Source organism: Protopterus annectens, chromosome 1.part2 (genome assembly GCF_019279795.1).
Source record: "Protopterus annectens isolate FY-2018-M chromosome 1.part2, PAN1.0, whole genome shotgun sequence".
NCBI classification, from domain to species: Eukaryota; Metazoa; Chordata; order Ceratodontiformes; family Protopteridae; genus Protopterus; species Protopterus annectens.
The window spans coordinates 442,395,488-442,418,003 of NC_056727.1; the positions used below are offsets into that span (position 1 = coordinate 442,395,488).

The 22,516-nt window shown below is 42.6% G+C and overlaps 1 protein-coding gene across 1 annotated transcript in view; it reads left to right on the forward strand.

The window, feature by feature from the left end:
* Positions 1 to 22,516, forward strand: part of RRBP1 (ribosome binding protein 1) — a gene marked incomplete in the record, with an annotated part of 1,023,325 nt that overhangs the window by 641,628 nt on the left and 359,181 nt on the right. Inside the window, 1 exon segment of the mRNA XM_044056904.1 lies at positions 12,022 to 12,105. Within this exon segment, the coding sequence (XP_043912839.1) occupies positions 12,022 to 12,105 (84 nt within the window).

Genomic DNA, 22,516 nt, shown 5'->3' on the forward strand with positions numbered 1-22,516 from the left:
CTTTCTTTTGTTACCCTTTTGTTCCATTGCCATTTCTGAGTTTTCTTCTTAATAGCTATAAACTCTGGCATCAATTCCATTGCATAGCTTATACATCATTAGAAGGCAAGCTATTGGCTTGCAGGTTTTAGGATAGCTTGCAGGCTCACTCTTTAAGGAGTGTCATTTTTCCTGTTAACCAGGTTAGTGTCTGCAGTGGGCACGAATATTAGTAGTTCTTAGTCAGTGCTAAATACAGTGGCTATAAAAAGTGTACACACCCCTGTTAAAATACTATTTTTTTTTTATATATAAAAAAGTGAGATCATAATAAATCATTTCAAAACTTTTCCCACCTTTAATGTGACCTATAACCTGTACTAGTCAATTGAAAAATCTATTAGGGGAGAAAACATAAATAAAAAAACGTATAATAAGCTGGTTGCACAAGTGTGCACACCCTTAAACTAATACTTTGTTGAAGCACCTTTTCATTTAATTACAGCATTCAGTCTTCTTGGGTACACACCTGCCATAAATTACAGAGACTCTGATTAACCCCAAATAAAGTTCAGCTGTCCTAGTAGGATTTTTCTGACATTTACGCAGTTGCCTGCTACAGCAAAAGCCATGATTCGCGGAGAATTTACAAAGCATCAAAGGGATCTCATTGCTGAAAGGTATCAGTCAGGAGAAGGGTACAGAAAAATTTCCACAGCATTGGATATACCATGGAACACAGTCATCAATAAGTGGAGAAAATATGGGACAACAGTGACGTTGCAAAGAACTGGACGTCCCTCCAAAATTGATGAAAAGACTAGACAAAAACTGGTCGGGGAGGCTGCCAAGAGACCTACAGCAACACTGAAGAAGCTGTAGGAATTTCTGGCAAGTACTTGTTGTGTACCACATGTGACAACAATCTCCCATATTCTCCATATGTTTGGACTATGGGGTAGGGTTGTAAGACAGAATCCTTTTCTTACACAGAAAAACATCCAGGCCCAGCTGAAATTTGCAAAATAATACAGCAAGTCTCCCAAAAGCATGTGAGAAAATGTGTTATGGTCTGATGAGACCAAGGTTGAACTTTGTCCACAATTCCAAAAGGTACATTTGGCGCAAAAACAACACTTCACATCACCAAAAGAACACTGTGAAGCATGGTGGTGGCAGTATCATGCTTTGGGGTTGCTTTTCTTCATCTGGAACTGGGGCTTTAGTCAAGGTGGAGGGAATTATGGACAGTTCCAAGTACCAGTCACTTTTGGCCCAAAACCTTCAGGTGTCTGCTAGAAAGCTGAAGATGAAGAGGAGTGTCACCTTTCAACATGACAATGACCCCAAGTGTACATCCAAATCAGCAAAAGAATAGCTTCACCAGAAGTAAATTAAAGTTTTGGAATGGCCCAGCTGGAGCCCAGACCTAAATCCAATAGAAAATCTGTGGGGTGATCTGAAGAGGACTGTGCACAAGAGATGCCCTCGCAATCTGGCAGATTTGGGGCGCTTTTGCAAGGAAGAGTGGGCAAATATTGTCAAGTCAATATGTGCCATGTTGATAGGCTCCTACCCAAGAAGGTTAAATGATGTAATTAAATCAAAAGGTGCTTTATCAAGGCATTAGATTGAGGGTGTGCACACTTATGCAACCAGCTTATTGTACTTTTTTAATTTTTTCCCCTAACAGATTTGTTTTTCAACTGAATTGTACAGGTTATAGGTCACATTAAAGGTGGAAAAAGTTTTGAAATGATTTATTGTGGTCTCATTTCTTTATCACAAAAACCTGTCATTTTCACAGGGGTGTGTACACTTTTTATATCCACTGTACTTATGTAACAATGTTAATACTTTTAGCCAAAAGTTAGGTACTGCATCAGGGCCTGGGGTTTTCCATTTAGGAGCTTTTCTTAATTTTGTTTCAGTTTCTCTGGCCATTACTTCATCCCATTTCATATCATGTGCATTTGAAATGTTACTGTTTCTTTTACTACTACAAATCCGTTCGGCATCTTTATTATGTTCCATGGCATCTTCATAGATATTTCTCCAGAATTGTCAGTTTCTTTTTTGGTAGTATTTCTGTTTCTTTTTCTTTGTTTCCCAATTCTCTACAAAACTTCTTTGGGTTATCAATAAATTGCTTATTTTGTACTTGTCCTTTGTATTTATTTGCATATCTTCTAAGTTGTTTTACCTGTGCAGATATCTTTAGTTTATTATTTGCAATAGTGTATAACAGATCCTGGTCTTTTCTGATACTGTGCATGCCTTTATTATGTCTAAGTATTTTTGGTGATCTGTTCCATCTTCTGCACTTTTCTAACAGTGACACGTCTTGACTTAATTGCGTTATAGTTTTCTCTTTTCGATACTTCCATGATGGCATTAGATAGCTTTTCCTTTCTTTCCCTTGTTGCCCTGTGTTTTTGTGGTAAGACTTTATTTGTTGTTAATTTAGCTGCAGAGTACTTGTATCCTGTACATCTTTGGACCTCAAAGAGGCATACCTACATGTCCCAATCAGACAATCTTGCAGAAGATACCTCAGATTCTGCTGTACTATCATGCAGTGATGTTATCAGATTTTGGTTTTCTGTACTAAATCCTTCACTTTGCAGGTAAGCCATAACTTCAGTTTCTGTTGGTTTAAGTTCTCAATTACTGTTCCTCTTTTCTACTTTTTTGTATTGTAAAATTTTCCATATCCGGATGCCTTTGCCTGCATTTTCTTCCATAATTACATAATTACTTATGTTATGTCACATGAATTTCTATTAATAGTCATAATTACTTTTTTCATTTGTTTTATCAGACTTATAACTTTGTGTTTTGTTGACTTTCTGTAATCTGTGTCTTTCATCTTACTATGTCTATCAATTTCTGTTAAATCTAGCAACTCTACCCTTAGATCATTTTCTTCTAAAGTGAGGGCACATTCTTTGTTCTCCATTTCCTGTGGGCATTCTACAGAAAGTTCCAGAAAATCTTCCTATGACAGCGTCATCCATTGCTATTTCATATGGGAGCTCACTGGCCTATTACTCCACAAAATCGATTTGTGTCAGAGTTGCCACAATTTCAGCTCCTTCCCTTACTGTGCAACTCCATCTGAACTTTGTACAGGTTTCCTGTTGAAGGCTGCTGAGTATGATGTGTCTACTGATCAGATGCTTCTGTTCCACCTGTTTTTCCTGAATTTGGAGACTCGCTGTACTATCATGCAGTGATGTTATCAGATTTTGGTTTTCTGTACTAAATCCTTCACTTTGCAGGTAAGCCATAACTTCAGTTTCTGTTGGTTTAAGTTCTCAATTACTGTTCCTCTTTTCTACTTCCCCCTTTGTTTTCTTTTTTGTATTGTAAAATTTTCCATATCCGGATGCCTTTGCCTGTATTTTCTTCCAAATTTCTTGGGTGTTGCTTTTTTGTATTAAGTTTTGCGTTTTCCTTTGCTTAAATATTACACCGTATGAAATCTTTCTTTCCCATGTCCATATTTCTTTTTCATATGTCTCCCGCTCCACTGTTTCTCTTTATTTTGTGGACTCATTGTTCCATCTTCCTGTGAAATGACCTGCGTTACCCTTTCTACAGTAAATCCTTCACTTCACAGGTATTCCATAACTTCAGCTTCTATTTGTTTGACTTCTGCTTTACTGTTGCAGAAAGGAGGAAAATCCCAGGATGCAAAATACTCCCTCACCAGCTTCAGTAAGAAGCTGAGATCCCTCATAAAATCCTCCAAAGCTAGTTACGAAAATAAAATTGCCAAAGATTCCAAAGACAACCACAAGGCATTCTATAGTTATGTCAAGAATCTAAATGGCAATGCTCAGATCTGCTCTGAGCTACAACAGAATGGCATTAAGTATACTGATCCGAAGGATATTGCCAATATCCTGGCAGATCGATTCAGTGCAAACTTCAACCCCTCTCACCTCCTAAAGGGCCCATCTCAATACTGAAAGATTGCCCAATTCCAGTAATAATGGCCACACAGGTAAAAAAACTCACTCTCCAAAGCTAAGAATACAGCATCCATGGGACCAGATGACATCCCAGGCTGTGTACAACATGAACTACAAAATGAACTGGCACTTCACCTAAGTGTCCTGTTTAATCATAGCCTCACCTCAGGCTTCATGCTCACTGAGTGGCACACAGCTACAGTTGTCCCACTCCACAAGGGGGGAATCCACCTTGGATCCCGGGAACTACTGCCCCATCAATCTGATGAGCCTGATCGCAAGGCCATGGAACGTGTTATCATGGAACTTATAAACAAAGACATTGGCAACCTTCAAACACTGGACCCCATGCAGTTTGGGTTCGTGAAGGGACGATCTTGTCTCCTGAACCTGATTGACTTCTTTGAAACAGTCTCCAGAGCTGTGGACAAGGGTAAGGTGGTCCAAACAGCCTATCTGGACCTCGCCAAGCCCTTCAACACCATCCCCCACTCTGGAATCATAGATAAACTTACTAAGCTGGGCATTAATCCCTACATCACTCGATGGGTTGACAGCTGGCTTACTGACAGAACCCACACTTGTAAAAGTAGCCGACTCCAAGTCCAGCTCCAGATAAGTGACAAGTGGAGTACCTCGGGGTTCAGTCCTGGGACCGCTCTTGTTTGTCATCTACTTCTCTGAAGTACAGGCCAACACTAAGGGACTCTGGCTAACAAAGTTCGCAGATGACTGCAAACTGGGAGCCATTATTGAATCCCCAAATGATGTGGATACTGTACAAAAGGGCCTTACAGAAACAGATGCTTGGTGCCAGAGTCTTGGGCTCAAGCTCAGTGCCAAGAAATGTATAGTTATCCCCTTTGGGAAAAAACATGTACCCGTGAATTACCACATAGGTGGCAGTACACTAAACACCGAAAGTGTGCTAAGAGACTTAGGGACACAGGTGGTCTCACCTGTGATAACCACATCGCCACAACAGTCAGGAAATCCTATGTGGCACACCTCATCACTAAGGGCTTTTCATCCAGAAAAAAGGAGGTCATTGTCCCACTGTACTCATCCCTCATTAGACCCATTTTAGAATACAGCGCCCCATTTGGTATGTACCTCTCAAGACATCTGCAACAACTGGAAAGGCTGCAGAAATACCTCACTAAAAGAATCACAAGCCTAAAGCAGATGCCCTATGCAGACTTTCTAAAAAAAACTCCACCTATACTCTGTCGCATATAGTCTACTCAGAGGCGATCTCTGCTTAACATACAAAGCCATGTCAAACCCAGATCTGTTGGACATGCTATACTTAAAGAAATTCCAGTCTTTCAGAGAGACACACTCCAGGGATCTAAACCTTGTCATCACAATGAACAAAACATGCTGGAGAGATAGGTTCCTGACCCAGAGACTCCCCAGACTCTGGAATAGACTCCCCATACATGTCAAGCAGAGCGCCTGTTTGGCCCTCTTCAAAAGGAACCTTGATAATTGGATAGGAAGTTCACCCCGGGGATCACGTCAGTCGCCCTGCTAGACAGGGGTCCAGGGAAGTAAATACTGTGGGAAGAAATAGCCAGGGAATTGTTATGGCTAGGCTTGTATAGGCCCTAGAGCCAGTAGCCTAGTACCAGCTTATGAACTAATCTTCTGATGTTCATCGTGTTTTACTGTTGCAGTCATTACACTTGGGTTATCCTGCTGGCAGGCTACCCGCAGTCAGCCTGAATTCCAAAGTCCTGGTCTGGCGTCGGTTGCTGTCGCCTCTTCCCTGACATCAGTGCGCCAGGGGTATAAAAGATGCAGCCGACGCCATTTTCTTCAGTCTTTCTTGCTGCACGGTGCCCGAAGCAAAAGCAGTTCGCAAGTGCAGGTCGTCCGACTCCTGAGATTTTCGAAATTGAGTTTCAGATCCGAAGTCTTCAATAAAGCTAAGTACCCCGTTGGGGAAACTTTTCTTGCTCCAGACCGATGTCAGAAAAAGTTAACAATTGTATTTCTTGTGGGAAGCAAATACCTCATAAGGATTTTCATTCTTACTGTATTCCTTGCCTAGGCCCTGATCACGGCGTTGCTAGTTGTCGGTTTTGTGCTAGATTTAACCAACGCACGATAAAGCATCGGTACGACTTTGCTTTTCATTATTTTGGCCGAATGTTTAACTATATAATGCCGTTGGAACAACTGACGACCAGAATTCATAAAAAGCGCAAGGATAAAGAAAAGGACAGGCATCCGAGGTCCAGAACTGACGACGAAGCCTCTTCTAGACCAGTCGCCGGTGCTCAGTGAGGCGCTTTCGCAGCCCCTGACTCCTGCTACCTCAGAGCCACAGGCTGCCTCCTACTCCCACGTGGAGACAACTAGGCCTCTGGATACTCAAGGTATTGGCCCTTCGGAAATTAATCCCTCAGATGGGTCCTGAGCCGCTGAGCAGACATCGGCTTCTGAGGGTGTTTTCAGACCTACACAACTTTATATAAAGCCTACTTCAGTATCCAAGACAAAGTCTAAAGCAGTTTTAAAGACAAGGACTTAATTACTTTGATCAGGGGTTCCCATCCCCCTCCTGATAAGAGGCCTAGGCAAGATACTGAATATGATTCCTCTGATCAGGTTTCCATTTCCTCTGATTCCTCTTCAGAACAGGGATATTCTATTCCTCCCTATGAGGATTCTGATGCTGAAGATTCTATTCCTTCAGCTTCTCCTCCTAAGGATTACTCATTTGGGGAAACTCTGAATACCATGAGGGAGCATTTCCACTGGGAGAGCCAAGATTATTCAGATTCTAAGAAAAGGCTTAGAGATTTTCTTTTACTTCCTCAGCACAGACCTCTTGCAATTCCTCCTGTTCTAGACATAGTAGATGATGTATTTTCAGAGTCCGGCCTGTCTCCAGACTCTTTACCTCTTGCACATGTTAAGCCAGACAGATACTACATGGTCCCAGATTCCCATATATTTCTATATAAAAACCCTGCTGCGGACCCAGAAACTATCTCACAGGGTCCCAAAGGAGTCAAGGCTGCTACTGCTAAAAACCCTGTCCCCTCAGATAGAGATTCTAGGGCTCTGGACAGATGGGGGAAAAAGTCTACACTTCTGCTACCTTGGCTGTAAAGGCTTTAAATTGTCAGTTTCATTTGCTCAAATATCAGCAATATTTAATGTCTTTGTTAAAACAAAAAATGTTGACAAATTCTGAAGGTTCTGAGAACAAAGATTTGCAGGATTTACTGCATGCAGCTGAACATGTGGGAAAACATACTTTGCAATGTGGTTATGACTTACTGGAGGCCTCGTGCAGGTTCTGTTATTAGAAGGCATGCTTGGTTAAAGGAACAGACTCTGCCTGATCATGTTAAAGCAAAATTATTGGATGCTCCATTACAGCATGATACTTTGTTTGGTGTTAAGGCAGAAGAGGTGTTGAAGAAAATGGAGGATAAAGCTAAATCTGTGCAGACAGTAAAGGATTTCTTACAGGTACAGCCACCCAGATTTAGCAGAAACTGGCCTTCTAAGAATCGGTCCTTTCCAGTGTCAGACAGGCCACAAAGAGGCAGATTCAGACGCCCTAGAGGCAGGCAACAGCCCCAGGGCTCATACAGGCTCAAACAATGGGGTGCTTCTACCTCCAAAAGCAAAGACAAATCACAGCCTTATAGGAAACAGTCTCAGTGACTTCCCTCTGCCAATGCCAAGCACTTCTGTTTTGGCAGCTCCCTTAGGGGGAAAGCTAGCACTTTTTTCACAAAATTGGCACAGGATCACCCAGGACAAATGGGTCTTAAATATAGTCTCTCAGGGCTACAGGTTCTACTTTCACACCCTCCCAAAGGCAAAATGTATGCCAGACCTGCCACACAATCAATGGGCAGAGGCACAAAAACAAGTTTCATCTCTCCTGCACATGAGGGCTATTCAGCCAGTGCCACAACAAGAGTAGGGACAAGGATTTTACTCAAGACTTTTCTTAGTACCAAGAAAGGACAAAGCCTGGAGACCAATTCTGGACCTGTCTATTCTAAATACTATTCTGGACATTCCAAAATTCAAAATGTTGACTCTACAGCAGCTTCTGCCCATGCTGGACAAGAAGGCTTGGCTTGTAACTTTGGACCTCAGAGAGGCATACCTACATGTCCCAATCAGACAATCTTGCAGAAGATACCTCAGATTCATAGCTGGCTCAATGCACTACCAATTCTCTGCACTGCCCTTTGGCTTATCTACTGCACCCAGGGTCTTCACAAAATGCCTGGCACCAGTAATTGCATTCTGCAGACAAAGAGGAATTCAAATATTTCCCTACTTGGACGACTGCCTTATTCAAGCAGAGACCAAAGACATTCTACTAAAGCATCTGGCGTTTGTAAAAAGACTACTAATTTGCCTAGGGTACACAGTAAACAAAAAGAAATCAAAACTAGTACTCTCTCAAGAGATAATATTCCTGGGTGCAAGCTTAAATACAACTGCCCAGATGGCTTATCTCACGCCAGACAAACAAAGGCAACTGACTTCTTACTTCGAAGACATGGCAACAAAGTCCCAGCTATGTGCAAGAAAAATTCTGCAGGCTCTGGGCTACATGGCTTCCTGCATTCTACTAATTCCATATGCAAGACTGCATATGAGGAAACTACAATGGTACCTAAAAAGTGTTTGGACTCAACATTGCCACAGTCTGGAAACATTACTTACTCTCATTCCCTGCCTGCAACAGGAGTTTCGATGGTGGGCACAGGCCTGTCACCACAGCAAGGGACAGCCATTCGCTTTACCCACAGCCAGGCAGACACTAACAACAAATGCATCAGATTATGCCTGGGTGGCACACATGGCAGGAAAATGTATTCACGGCACATGGCCCACAAGCCAAATGCGTCTTCATATCAATCAAAAAGAGATGCTAGCTGTACATAAAGCCCTGACAGCCTTCAAGGACCTACATCATCCAGGACAACTGCTGATAAAGACGGACAATACTACAGTCATGTGGTACATAAGCAAGGAGGCACGCATTCCTACCCCCTCTGCAGACAAGCCACGACTTTGTGGAACACAGCATTGTGACTTATCAAGTACACCTGCAAGCACAATTCCTGCCAGGAAAGACGAATACTTTGGCAGACGAACTAAGAAGAAACCTCATGGATCCTCACGAATGGAAACTAGATCCACAAATCTTCAGATTGATAACAGGGAAATGGGGATGCCCAGACGTAGATCTATTTGCCTCCCCTCACAACTGCCAGCTACAGAGATTCTGCACTCTGACTTATCACGACCAAGCATGGAAGGTGGATGCCCTTTCATTCAGCTGGAAAGCCCTCTCAGTATATGCCTTCCCTCCTCTGCCTCTCCTCCCCAAGGTACTCCTAAAGGTCAGACAAGAGAAGCCAAAAATGATCCTGATTGCCCAAGACTGGCCACGCCAGCACTGGTACCCAATCCTAAAGAGCTTGTCTCAAGACCCAGCCTGGACATTACCTCAGATTCCTCATTTGCTGACCCAACAAAACAATCAGATCCTACACAGCCAACTCAGAACCCTAAATCTGGCTGCATGGCGGATAATGTAACCATTCAGAACACACCTCTCTCTAAAGCAGTTATGGATGTTATTTTGGAGGCCAGGAGGCCCAGCACCAGAAAATCTTATGCAGAAAGATGGAAGAGATTCTGTGCTTGGAACCAGGCACAAGGAATTGACACACTTGTACCAAATATTCCTCAGATTTCACAATACCTAACTGAGATGCTGGACAAAGACCTATCCTTCTCATCAATTAAGATTCGTGCCTCTGCCATTTCAGCTCATTACAACTGGACCCACCTATTTTTTCTCAACCACTGCTAAGGCAGTATCTCAGAGGGGCCAAAAAACATAAGACCTCCAAGGAGAGCTCCAGTACTGCCATGGGACCTCAATTTTGTCTTGGAAAAACTCATGGAAAACAGCTCTTCTCCTAGCAATAACTTCAGCAAGAAGAGTCTCAGAGTTACCGGCACTAATGGCTGTGGAACCTTTTATTATTTTCCATCCGGACAGGGTTTCTCTAAGGACAAATCCAACATTTATGCCTAAGGTAGTGTCCAGTGTGGCTCTTAACCAAACCATACATTTGCCTACCTTTTACCCAAACCCGCAGAATAAGGGGGAGAGACTTCTGCATTCCTTGGATATACACAGACAGCTACACTTTTACTTGGACAAAACTAAAGATTTCAGAAAGACTGAGCAACTCTTAGTGGCATATACTGCAGGATCGCAGGGAAAAGCTATTTCAAAGCAGACTATTTCAAAATGGATAGGCAACTGCATTCATTTCTGCTATTCACAACATGACAAATCAATGCCTATGGGCGTTAGGCCACATTCTACCAGAGTAGTAGCCACTACAGCAGCCTTCCTCGGAGGAGTACCAACCAAGGACATTTTGGAGGCTGCAACCTGGTCTTCAGTGCACACTTTTACCAAGCACTACCACTTGCCTCTTTACTCTAAATCCAGAGCAGGCTTTGCCACTGCAGTTCTGCAGGGCCTCATAGCCACTCCTAATTCTATTTAGGCCCAGCCACCCTTCCTCAGCTTTGGGATTCAACCCAAGTGTAATGACTGCAACAGTGAAACACTATGAACATAGTACAGTTGTGTACCTACCATAAATGTAGATGTTCGAGTGTATTCACTGTTGCAGTCCAGATTACCCTCCCTCCATCCCCCTTTCCTTGCTGGGACTTATCTGTAATTCTCTATTCTATACAACCTATGTGATGTATTTGCTTGTAGATGAAGGTAATGTGCATGATTTTTTATGCTCAAACATTTTTTAGCCTACCCTTCAGGGGGCACCTGACATCCGGGGCAAGAAAAACTGAAGAAAATGGTGTTGGCTGCATCTTTTATACCCCTGGCGCACTGACGTCAGGGAAGAGGCGACAGCAACCGACGCCGGACCAGGACTTTGGAATTCAGGCCGACTGTGGGTAGCCTGCCAGCAGGATAACCAAAGTGTAATGACTGCAACAGTGAATACACTCGAACATCTACATTTATGGTAGGTACACAACTGTACTTTCTACATTTCTCCTTTGTGATCTTATTTTTTGTGTTGTGAAGTTTTCCATATTTGGCTGCCTTTGCTGGTATTTATCTTCAAATATCTTTGGAACTGCTTGTTTTGCATTGAATATTTTGGTTTTCTCCTTTGCATAAATATTACAATTTATCGGATCTTTTTTATACCTTTCAAAAACATCTAGGTTTTGTTTATTTTTCACACTTTCTCAGTCACTTTTTTGCAAATGGCCCAAAGTTTTGTGGTCTACATAATGTTTTCTTTGAATCTGTTGTATACAACACAATCCATGTAGGACCATTCTAATGATGGCTGTGACTTTTGGATTCCCTGCTGCCCATCTCCAGTTTCTGGTAGCCATCTGGAAAAAACCCTCTGTAGTGGAATCCCCCAAAGCAGTAAAGTAGGTATATTAGCCAGTCGCCACTATGTTTAATCTTGTTTTCACCTTGGGTGCATTGAACCTATAATCTCCACATTCACTGTGTATTGCACTGCAGTGATGCAACCTTTTTTAGTTTGACAGCTGTCAGATCTGTTTTTACACAAGTTAGGCAGTTTGCTGGATGAGTTAGAGGTATGAGGTGGCAAGAATCTTAACTGTAGTATGATTCTGCAGGGAGTCTGTGTTGTCCTTTATAGAGGATTTATGCTGCATTAATCTGATTTTTCTGCTGTGTGATCAGTCAGCAGTTTGAGTGGAATAGGAATATAAGACATACAAGTCTTAATTGTAATACAGTTCTGCTTTATAAAGAGTGTATTTTAATCTGGTTTTATGCAGTATTATTAACTTTATGGTGTGACCATTCTGGTTCAAAATCTAAGCCTTGGGCTAACTGTGAAGTTTAATAACGAAAATGAAAAAGGATATCTGTATTTTCAGGAGATATAAAAAAAGTATAAAAATGTTTCAGAACTGAAGTTTTCCTTTCATCTTTAGAAATGCAGTCTCTGTTGTGTTCCATTTCTAGGTGTACAGCGAATGGATACATGAGTTTAAAGATAAAGCTGTAGAGGCCCTCAAGCAACAGCAAACAACCACAGTAGAGTCTCCAGTGAGTATATAGTAGATGTTTGAACTTGAGCACACCTCGTGTGGGAGTGACATCCAGTATACATATGGGAACACATTGGTTCGCATTAGCAGAAAAATGAGGTGCTTCAGTGGCTTACCCCTGCTCTTCATGAAACAATGCACAAAAAATGTTTTGGTCAAGTTAAAATCTAAACTGAGAGAAGATTCAGTATGTTCATTGTGGTTCTTTCTTTGCATTTTAAACTTAATGTGTTTTTTGCTTCCATATAATTTGTTCTGTATTAAATAGTAATGTTTTTAAAAGCAGGAGCAGTGTTTATTTCCTACATATTTAGCCAGGCTTCAGATTATGTCTATCGGATAATTTCCTTCTGTGTTTTACAGTGGGAGTGGATAATGTTTGTCAGGGGGTGGACACTTTTGTATACTGATATTACATGATTATATACAAAAGTGCAAAAATACTAACTTGCAAGTGTTTTATACAGTAGATTATTACCTAGCTAGCACAATAACTGAAGAGCTTATGTAAAATTATATATGTGCATGTACACTGTGTGTGTGTGTGTGTGTGTGTGTGTGTGTGTGTCCCTATGTATACATATCTATATATATATATATATATATATATATATGTATATATAAAATGTGTGTGTATGTGTGTGTGTGTATAATATACACACACACACACGCTTATCTATATACATATATATGTGTGTATTTATATATATATGTGTGTGTGTGTGTGTATGTATATATATATATATATATATATATATATATATATATATGTAAAATATATATACACGTATCTCTATGTATACATATATATTTATGTGTGTGTGTGTGTGTGTATGTATATATATATATATATATATATATATATATATCTGTATATACATACACATACATACACACACACACACACACACACACACACACACATACATATATATACACACACACACATATGTGCATTATTCGAAGCCATCCTCCTATACTAAATCTAAAACTTAACTGTTTTTGCTAAGTAACTATAAGGTGCGTCCCAGACATTGCTTTTTCTTTTCATTTTCTAGTTGATTTTCACTTTTTCCAAATGTCTTCTTTGCAGTCTTCTAGGCATGTAGTTATAACTGAATTTCACCCAGTTTGATAACCTTTACTGATCTTTTACTGATTTGTTTTCTAACAGTTTCTCAGTCTTCATACTGGGAGAAGTCTAATCCTGCTACTCAGTATGCAGCTATGTTAGAAGTACTGGAGACTTGTTTTGTTGAAAGTCTGAGCATTTATTATGACCTTCCTTTTAGGGTGCTCCTGCATTGTAGCAGTCTTTTCTAGGGCCTTAATTTTGGGTTGTGCCTAGACTGCATTATTGGCTGGCTGGCTGGCCGGCCATCCCTCCTGTGGAGCAAGCCTTTGTGAAGTTACATTGGAATGCTGGAGGCACCGTCATCTGCTGCCCCAACCCCCAAGATGGCTGTTGCCTTGTAATGACCCCAGTAGACTAGAGTGATCATAGAGTCTACAGTCTAGTTTCTCCAGGCTGGTAGAAAGGATGGTTCATATATAAGGGATATGTTGGACGGGAGGGTATATTTCTGTGCCGCATAAGTTGGTGCTTGGTGTTCCTAACTATCAGAGCCATTTTTTTTTTGCTGAAGTCAGTACTGGGAGCACTCAAAACCTTTCTAGAGTTGGGAGATCAAATAGAACCTCTCTGACATTATCTATGGTTACTTAGATGTAGACCCATATGTCCTGCTGCCTCTGGTTTTCAGTGGATATTTTGGCTAGGGTGGCCAGCCCTGTCATTTACCCGCACAAAATGGCATAGGTCACCTTCTCCCATATTTGAAAATGAGCTTGGCATTCCTTTGCTTTATGCTGCTTCGGCAGAATGGATTTTAGGGGAGCAGGAATTGCATTTGGTACTTGATGCCTTTCTCAGTGTCTGCATCCTGTCTCTTCCAGAAGATGAAAAAGGTAAATAGGTGCCTTGGATCAAGTACATAAATCAAAAGATTTTCCTGCTAATCTCCCCTGTTTGCCAGCTGGACACATTTGATGGCCTTCCTTCCCTAGCAGAAAATTGTGCCAGAGGCTGTTTGTTTTCTTTGTGGTTTGCTTGGTTGTTCCACTTTTCAGCAGATGTTCATCGTGCATACAGCTGCAGTCATAACAGATGGGTTCTCCTGCCGTCAGGCGGGTCCTCGGTCGGCCGAATTCCAAAGTCTAGGTCCGGCGTCGGTTGTCGTCGCTTCTTCCCTGACGTCAGAGCGACAGGGGTATAAAGGAACCAGCCAACGCCATTTTCTTCAGTCTTTCTTGCCGCGCGGTGCCCGAAGCAGAAGCAGTTCACAAGTGCCGGTCGGCCAGCTCCTGAGATTACGAAAATTTGGAAACCAAAGTCTTCTTAAAAGCTAAGTACCCCGTTGGGGAAACTTTTCTTGCCTCAGACCGATGTCAGACAAAGTTAATAATTGTATTTCTTGTGGGAAGCAAATACCGCATAAGGATTTCCATTCTCTCTGTATATCTTGTTTAGGCCCAGGCCACGATGTCTCGGTCTGTCGCTTTTGTGCTACATTCAAGAAACGCACTATTAAGCGTCGGGCGGAGTTCGCCCAGCATTATTTTGGAAAAGCATTTAACTATACTATGTCGTCGGATACTCCGACTCCGGTTTTGTCTAAAAAACACAAAGACAAGAACTGACACATGAGGTCCGCGGCCTCTACCGACACCACGCCAAAGCCGACTACATGTGGTCCGGTTCTCAGTGAGGTGCCTACGCAGCCCCTGATTACCGACGACACTTCTTTGACGGTGTCTCCTGTGCCCGAGGTCGCAGGCTCCTCTGCCCACACCCCGACTACAGATACCGAAGCCACTCTCGACGTTGAAACTCAGAATGTGGACAGGTCCACCTCCACTCAAGCCTAAGAAACAGATGCTTAAAATGGCTGAGGATTTAATTACTCTAATCAGAGGTTCTCTGCCCCCACCGGACAAAAGGCCCAGAGTGGAGGAAGATTCCCCCTCCTCTGATCAGGACTCCATTATTTCAGAGCACTCTGATCATCAGGAACATTCTTACTCCCCTTTTGAAGACTGATGCGGAGGAGTCCATCCCTTCTGTATCACCCCCTGAGGATTACTCATTTGGGGAAACTTTGCATACCTTAAGGGAACACTTCCACTGGGAAGGCCAGGATTATTCAGATTCCAAGAAAAGGCTCAGGGAATTTCTTCTGTTACCTCAACACAGGCCTCTGGCTATACCTCCTGTCTTGGACATCCTAGATGATGTTTACTCGGAGGCCTGCCTTAACACAGACTCTCTACCTCCAGCTCCAGTTAAGCCTGACAGGTACTACAGGGTTCCTGACTCACACCAATTTCTATACAAAAGCCATGCTGCTGACCCAGAAACCATCTCACAGGGCCCCAAGGGAGTTAAGGCCTCCATTGCCAAAAATCCATTGCCTTCGAGAGAGATTCCAGATCCTTAGGTGGGGAAAAAGGGTATATACCTCAGCTACCTTATCCATGAGGGCCTTAAACTGTCAGTTTCATATGCTAAAATATCAACAGTTTTTGTTATCACAATTGAAAAGTAAAATGTCACAACCTGAACAACCAGACTGGAAGGAGTTGCAGGATTTGATGCATAGTGCAGAACAAGTGGGTAAGCATACCTTACAATGTGGTTTTGATGCCCTAGAGGCCTCATGTAGAGCTGCTGTTACAGGATCAGTCATTCGTAGGCATGCCTGGCTCAAGGAACAAGCCTTGCCTGATCATGTCAAAGCTAAATTACTAGACGCCCCTCTTCAAAAGGATGTACTATTTAGTGCTAATGCTGAGGAGGTATTAAGGAAAATGGAGGAAAAGGCTAAATCAATGCAAACTGTGAAAGAATTTCTACAGGTTCAACCCCCACATTTTAGCAGAAATTGGCCTTCCAAAAACTGGTCCTTTCCTGCCACAGACAGACCCCAAAGAGGCAGATACAGGCGCCCGAGGGGCAGAGGACAATCCCAAGGATCGTTTAGAGGCAGACAATGGCAAGCTCCTGCTCAAAGAGGTGGTGAGGACAACTCGCAATCTTTCAGAAAGCAAACCCATTGACTTTCCCCTTTGCATGCCAACCAGGTCTCAAATGGCAGCCCCCTTAGGAGGAAAGCTGGCATTATTTTCAAAAAATTGGCATGTTGTCACAAAGGACAAATGGATCCTGGACATTATAAACAGAGGCTACAAATTCCATTTTCACACCTTTTCAAAAATGAGAGGCATGCCAAACTTGCCACACAATCAAAGGGCAGAGGCACAAAGGCAAATTACAGATCTCATAAACATGAAAGCTATTCAAGAGGTACCTACGCACGAACAAGGTCAAGGTTTTTATTCCAGGCTATTTCTGGTGCCAAGGAAGGGAAAAGATTGGAGACCTATTTTGGATCTATCCATCCTAAACACATTTCTACTCGTACCAAAATTCAAGATGCTCACTCTACAGCAACTTATTCCCATGCTGGGCAAGGAGTCTTGGCTGGTAACATTGGACCTCAAGGAGGCATACCTGCATGTCCCAGTCAGACAAAATTGCAGAAGGTACCTCAGATTTCTTGCAGGTTCAACTCATTATCAATTCTGTGCATTGCCCTTTGGCTTATCTACTGCGCCCAGAGTATTCACAAAATGCCTGGCATCAGTAATTGCCTACTGCAGACTTCAAGGGATACAAATATACCCCTATTTGGACGACTGCCTGATCCAAGCGGACAGCAAGCACATTCTTCTGAAACATCTGGCTTATGTAATAATGTTATTGAACTCTCTGGGATACACAGTCAACAAAAAGAAATCAAGGCTAATACCCTCTCGGAAGATAATTTTCCTGGGTGCCAATTTGGACACAAACACCCAGATGGCCTACCTCATGCCAGAGAAGCAGGGACAACTAATTCAGTACTTCAGAACACTATCAAATTGCACCAGGCTGACTGCAAGGAAAATCCTGCAGGCTCTGGGATTCATGGCATCTTGCATCTTACTAATCCCATGTGCAAAGCTGCATATGAGGAAACTACAATGGTACCTGAAAAACATATGGTCTCAACACAGCCACAGTTTGGAAACAATAATACCACTAATTCCATGTCTGCAAAAGGAATTTCTGTGGTGGGCTCAAGCATGTCAAACAAACACAGGTCTTCCATTCAGCAAGCCTCAAGCAAATCAAGTCATCACAACAGACGCCTTGGCCTACGCCTGGGGGACGCACATGACAGATCGGTGCATTCAGGGCAAATGGTCCCAAAAAGAAAAGCACCTTCACATCAATCAAAAAGAAATGCTAGCAGTAATAAATGCTATTATAGCTTTCAAGGACCTTCTACAACCAGGTCAACTATTGATAAGAACGGACAATACCACAGGTTATGTGGTACATAAACAAACAGGGAGGAACACATTCTTACCCCCTATGCAGACTGGCCATGTCACTTTGGAACATGGCCATGGACTTACAAATGGAACTACAAGCACAGTACTTGCCAGGCAAGGAAAACACGCTGGCAGACAACCTAAGCAGGAATATGACAGATCCACACGAATGGAAACTGCATCCAAAAGTTTTTACAGAAATAATCCAAGAATGGGGAAGGCCAGACATAGATCTCTTTGCCTCCCACAAGAATCATCAATTGACAAAATTCTGCTCAAGGATCTTCCATCCAAAGGCCAGGAGAGTGGACGCTCTTTCTTTCAGTTGGACATCAATTACAGTTTATGCCTTCCCTCCTCTTCCTCTGCTGCCCAAAGTTCTATTAAAGACCCAAGCAGACAGACCAAAGATGATTCTCATTGCTCCGGACTGGCCAAGGCAACACTGGTACCCACTCCTTAGGAGCCTGACTCATTCCCCACCATGGACCCTGCCTCTAATGCCTCTTCTTCTGACTCAGCACAGTTTCAAAACTCTTCACAGCCAGCTAAAAACACTCAATCTAGCCGCATGGAAGATTCCTTAGCATCACAACAGGCTCTACTTTCCAAGGAGGTGCAGGATGTCATTTTGGAGGTCAGAAGGCCATCAACTAGAAAAGCTTACTCCGCAAAATGGAAACGTTTTTGTGTCTGGACTGAGAAGAAGGGCCAGGATCCTGGAAAACTGAATTTACCTACTTTTTATCCTAATCCTCAAAACAAAGGGGAGAGATTATTACATTCCTTGGACATCCACAGATAACTGCGTTATTATTTGGACAGAACAAAGCCTTTCAGAAAATCAGAACAGCTCTTTGTGGCCTATGCAGTAGGAGCTCAAGGGAGGCCAATTTCCAAACAGACCATCTCAAAATGGATAGCCCACTGCATACGTTTTTGCTATTCCTTTCATGGCAAAACTGTACCTACAGGCATTAGAACTCATTCCAACAGGGCCACAGCCACCTCTGCAGCCTTCCTCAGAGGAGTTCCTACCAAGGTTATTTTGGAAGCAGCCACTTGGAGTTCTGTGCATACCTTCTCCAAGCACTACAACCTACCATTATACTCCAAATCTAGAGCAGGCTTTGCCACTGCAGTCTTGCAGGGCATTTTGGCTCGTCCTAGTTCCACCTAGTGCCTACCACCCCTTTCTTAGCTTTGGGATTCTACCCATCTGTTATGACTGCAGCTGTATGCATGATGAACATAGTACAGTTTTGTACCTACCATAAATGTAGATGTTCGAGTGCTAATACAGCTGCAGTCCAGGTTTCCCTCCCTCCTTCCCCTCTTGGGACAGGCCTATAGGCTAACACATCCTCATACAACCTGATTGGGGTTTTCATTTATGATGTATTTGCTTGCAACTACTGTATTTTTATTATATTGTACTGCATTATCACACAAATTTATGTATTGCCTTCCTTCTGGGGGCACCTGACATCTGGGGCAAGAAAAACTGAAGAAAATGGCTTCGGCTGGTTCCTTTATACCCCTGTCGCTCTGACATCAGGGAAGAAGCGACAACAACCGACGCCGGACCTAGACTTTGGAATTCAGCCGACCGAGGACCTGCCTGACGGCAGGAGAACCCATCTGTTATGACTGCAGCTGTATTAGCACTCGAACATCTACATTTATGGTAGGTACAAAACTGTACTTTTTCCTTTCTCAGTTTCTTTGCAATTTATTAACCATATGTTGCAATAGGCCCAAATTAAACTGCCAAGAGGATGATGGAGGCTGCCCCTTGTAAGGGGAATGGAGACCCCGCACACTTGTTGGAGCAAGATGGCTGCTAAATCTGGTACTTCACTTGAAGCTCATGTCTCCCCTTAGGATGTCTTTACTTCATATGGAGGTTGAAACTCTGTAAATGGTTGTCCCGCTGCCCACTTCATGAGATTTTTTTTAGTTCCATCTAAGTGTGGTTGGGCATCACCCTTCTTAGTTTGTCTTTTCAAGGTTGGTCTCCATTGGCTTAGCCATATGTTAGGCAAGTGGTTGAAGCCTGAAAAGAGAAGATCCCATGTGGGTTCTTCTATAGATGTACAGGCAGTTAGGGTCTTGCCGTAAATTCATAGGGATGCTTCATATGATTGCTTGTCAGTTAAAGATAACGTTTTGTGCTTGTTGGGTCTGTGAGACTTCCTTCTATGGTGTTGTGATCATATCTCTGGAGTTGTGCCTCTTATGGCTGTGTTTTCCCTAGGATGTTTCCTTCTTTTTTGGCCCTGGTATTGTCCTCAGGCTCTTTCCTCCCTAGTAGCATACTGTTTGGGATTCAGCCCAGCCGTAGCACTTTTGGTGTTAGATGCAGCATGCACTTTATCATTGTATTAGTTTAGTCTACAAATAAACCTCCTTAATGAACTAGGGGAACTCTACCTCTTTGAGTGGGTGCATCTTTCTTGTCTTCCTTACTTGTGGAACTAATTGCAAGTCTGTATGCAAGCATACCATTTGTTTAACAGTAGGATGCTAAATCTTGTTGTTCATACTTTGTAGGAATGCACTCAGTAGCAGTTAGAATGATGTAGTCAGTGTGTGACTTCATTGTGCAGCTTAATGGATATGCGTACATTCTTGAGCATGAGAACTTCCAAAACTTTTATGCTTATTGGTGGAGGACACACTTTAATAAGACCCATCAGTGATGGGCCTTTGATATAAGATGATAGGATAGGAATGCATCTGTTATGGCCCTTGCTGCATGAACCTAGAACATTGCCAACCAATGTTTGGGACCTTTCAGGTTAAAGCATGGACAACAGAGCCACCCAACTTCTCTCATGTTACAGCTTGAATATCTAGTTAGGTTTGTAATTAGAATTCAGAATATTCAATTCCTCTGTAAATAAAGCTCTTAATTCAGACTTGGCATGAACACAGAACTGAACTCTGAAGTTTTAGTCATTACATTTCATTGAGCTTGAGTGAGTAATTAACCTTTTGATCGATACATGATTAAGCTTGAAGTTAGTACTGCATCCATCTCAAAAGCTCTGTGTTAGTACTTTGCTCCTAGCTAAGATTTCTGACATTACTTGGCTGTGTCAGAGGGAAGGTCTGGAGTGTGAATGCAGTGCAGCAGTATTGTTCTTTAGTACTAATAGCTGTTGAGGTCATTAAGTTGCCCTCTCCATGTGTATTTGTGCGACACTGGAGTTTTCAGAACATTACTTATATTCTCATGGATCAGATGGACATTAAAGAGGATAAGAAAAATCAGAACTATTTTGCCCTTAGTTAGTAGTTTCATAGATAATTATTAGGTGAAGAACCTCGGGAGGACCTTTTTAAGCCTAGCCTTGCTTACCAAATGTGTCTGACAGGTTGATACAATAGGGTTGTTTTATGAGGAATATGCAGACTTTGGCATGGGTAGTCAAACATTTACAGGGGTAAATTTCCAATTCATCATCCACTGGTCCAAGTTACATTTGAGCTGGATTAGAGAAGAGCTGTGCTTGACATGGATAGGAAGCCTGTTCAGAGATTGGGTGGTCTCTCGAGTCACATACCTGTCCCTCTAGCTTGTCATATTTATATTACAGGCGAGATTTAGGTCCCTGCATCAGGTAACTCTGATTTGTTTTGCAGATGTGTGACAGGCCCATAAGAGAGGGAACAGAGGATGCGTTTTAGGCCTGGCATAGATATCTCGCAGCAGCTTGTAGGATACAGAGTACAGGGACTGGGCTGTGAGACAGTCCATGTAGCACAAGTTGTTTACACCCTGTAGTTTTCTGAGAAACGTCTGTGGGCACTCCAGTTGTTGCATATGCTTGGTCAGGTACATGCCGAAGGGGGCAGTGATCACTCTGAGTGCTAAGTACAGCAGAACAATGACATCCTTGGACCTAGATACCATACCCGTGTTCATAAATTGCACATACCCGTGTTTATAAATTGCACAGCACCAAATGATTTCCTTACCACTGTCAGCACTTGATGGTCAAAGGCAGGTTGCTATCTACATACATTTATAGAGCCCCGATCACTGGGTCTACACTTAGTGGCATAGTGTTAGTTGTGGTAGTTTCCATGGGTAGGATCAAGTTGTAGACCATGGCTCTGGCACCAGTTTTATCTGTATTGGGCCATCTTGAAATATTTGTCATTGGGGGATTTTATGACTGGACCCAGTTTGCAATCGACCATGGCTCTGGCACCATTTGTATCTGTATTGGGCCATCTTGAAAGATTTGTCATTGGGGATTTTATGACTGGACCCAGTTTACAATCATCTGCAAGCTTGGTCAGCCACAAGCCCTTGACATTGGCCCTGACCTCAGAGAAGTAGATAAAAAGAAGCCCCAGCACCAAGCCCTGAGAGAATTCATTATTGACTGGCCTGTTTGTGGAGATGTACTTCCCATTCTAAATGGTGCTTTCCATTGGTTGACATAGGGGGTTGTACCTAATTTCATGAGTTTGTGCCAGAGTGGGGCATTGTTTTGAAAGCTTTGGCCATGTCACGGTAGGCAATATTCACTTTCCCCTCATCTCTTGCTTTGGTGACCTCGAATAAGTCCACCAGGTTGAGTAGGCATGACTTGCCCTTGACAAAAACAAACCGGGCTGGATCCAGTGACTGAAGTTTTCTTTTGTCATTTATTGTTTCATGATATTCCTTTCCATGGCCTTGCATATGAGACTAGTCACACTTGTGGGTCTGTAGTTACCCAAGTCTGTAGATGGCCTGCTGCTGTGCGGCGGGATAACAGTTGGAGTCCCCCATTCATTTGGCACAAAGCCTGTCTGGAGGCTGTAGTTAAATAGTGATTTTAGTGGTCTTGATAGGTCATATTTCATGCAGTTGAGGCATCCTGTGATATTATTGGGGCCCATTGATGCAGTGTTTTTGATCTGCTGATTGTGTCCAGCAGTTTTTAGTCTTGCTGTCTGTTACATGACCTGGTAAT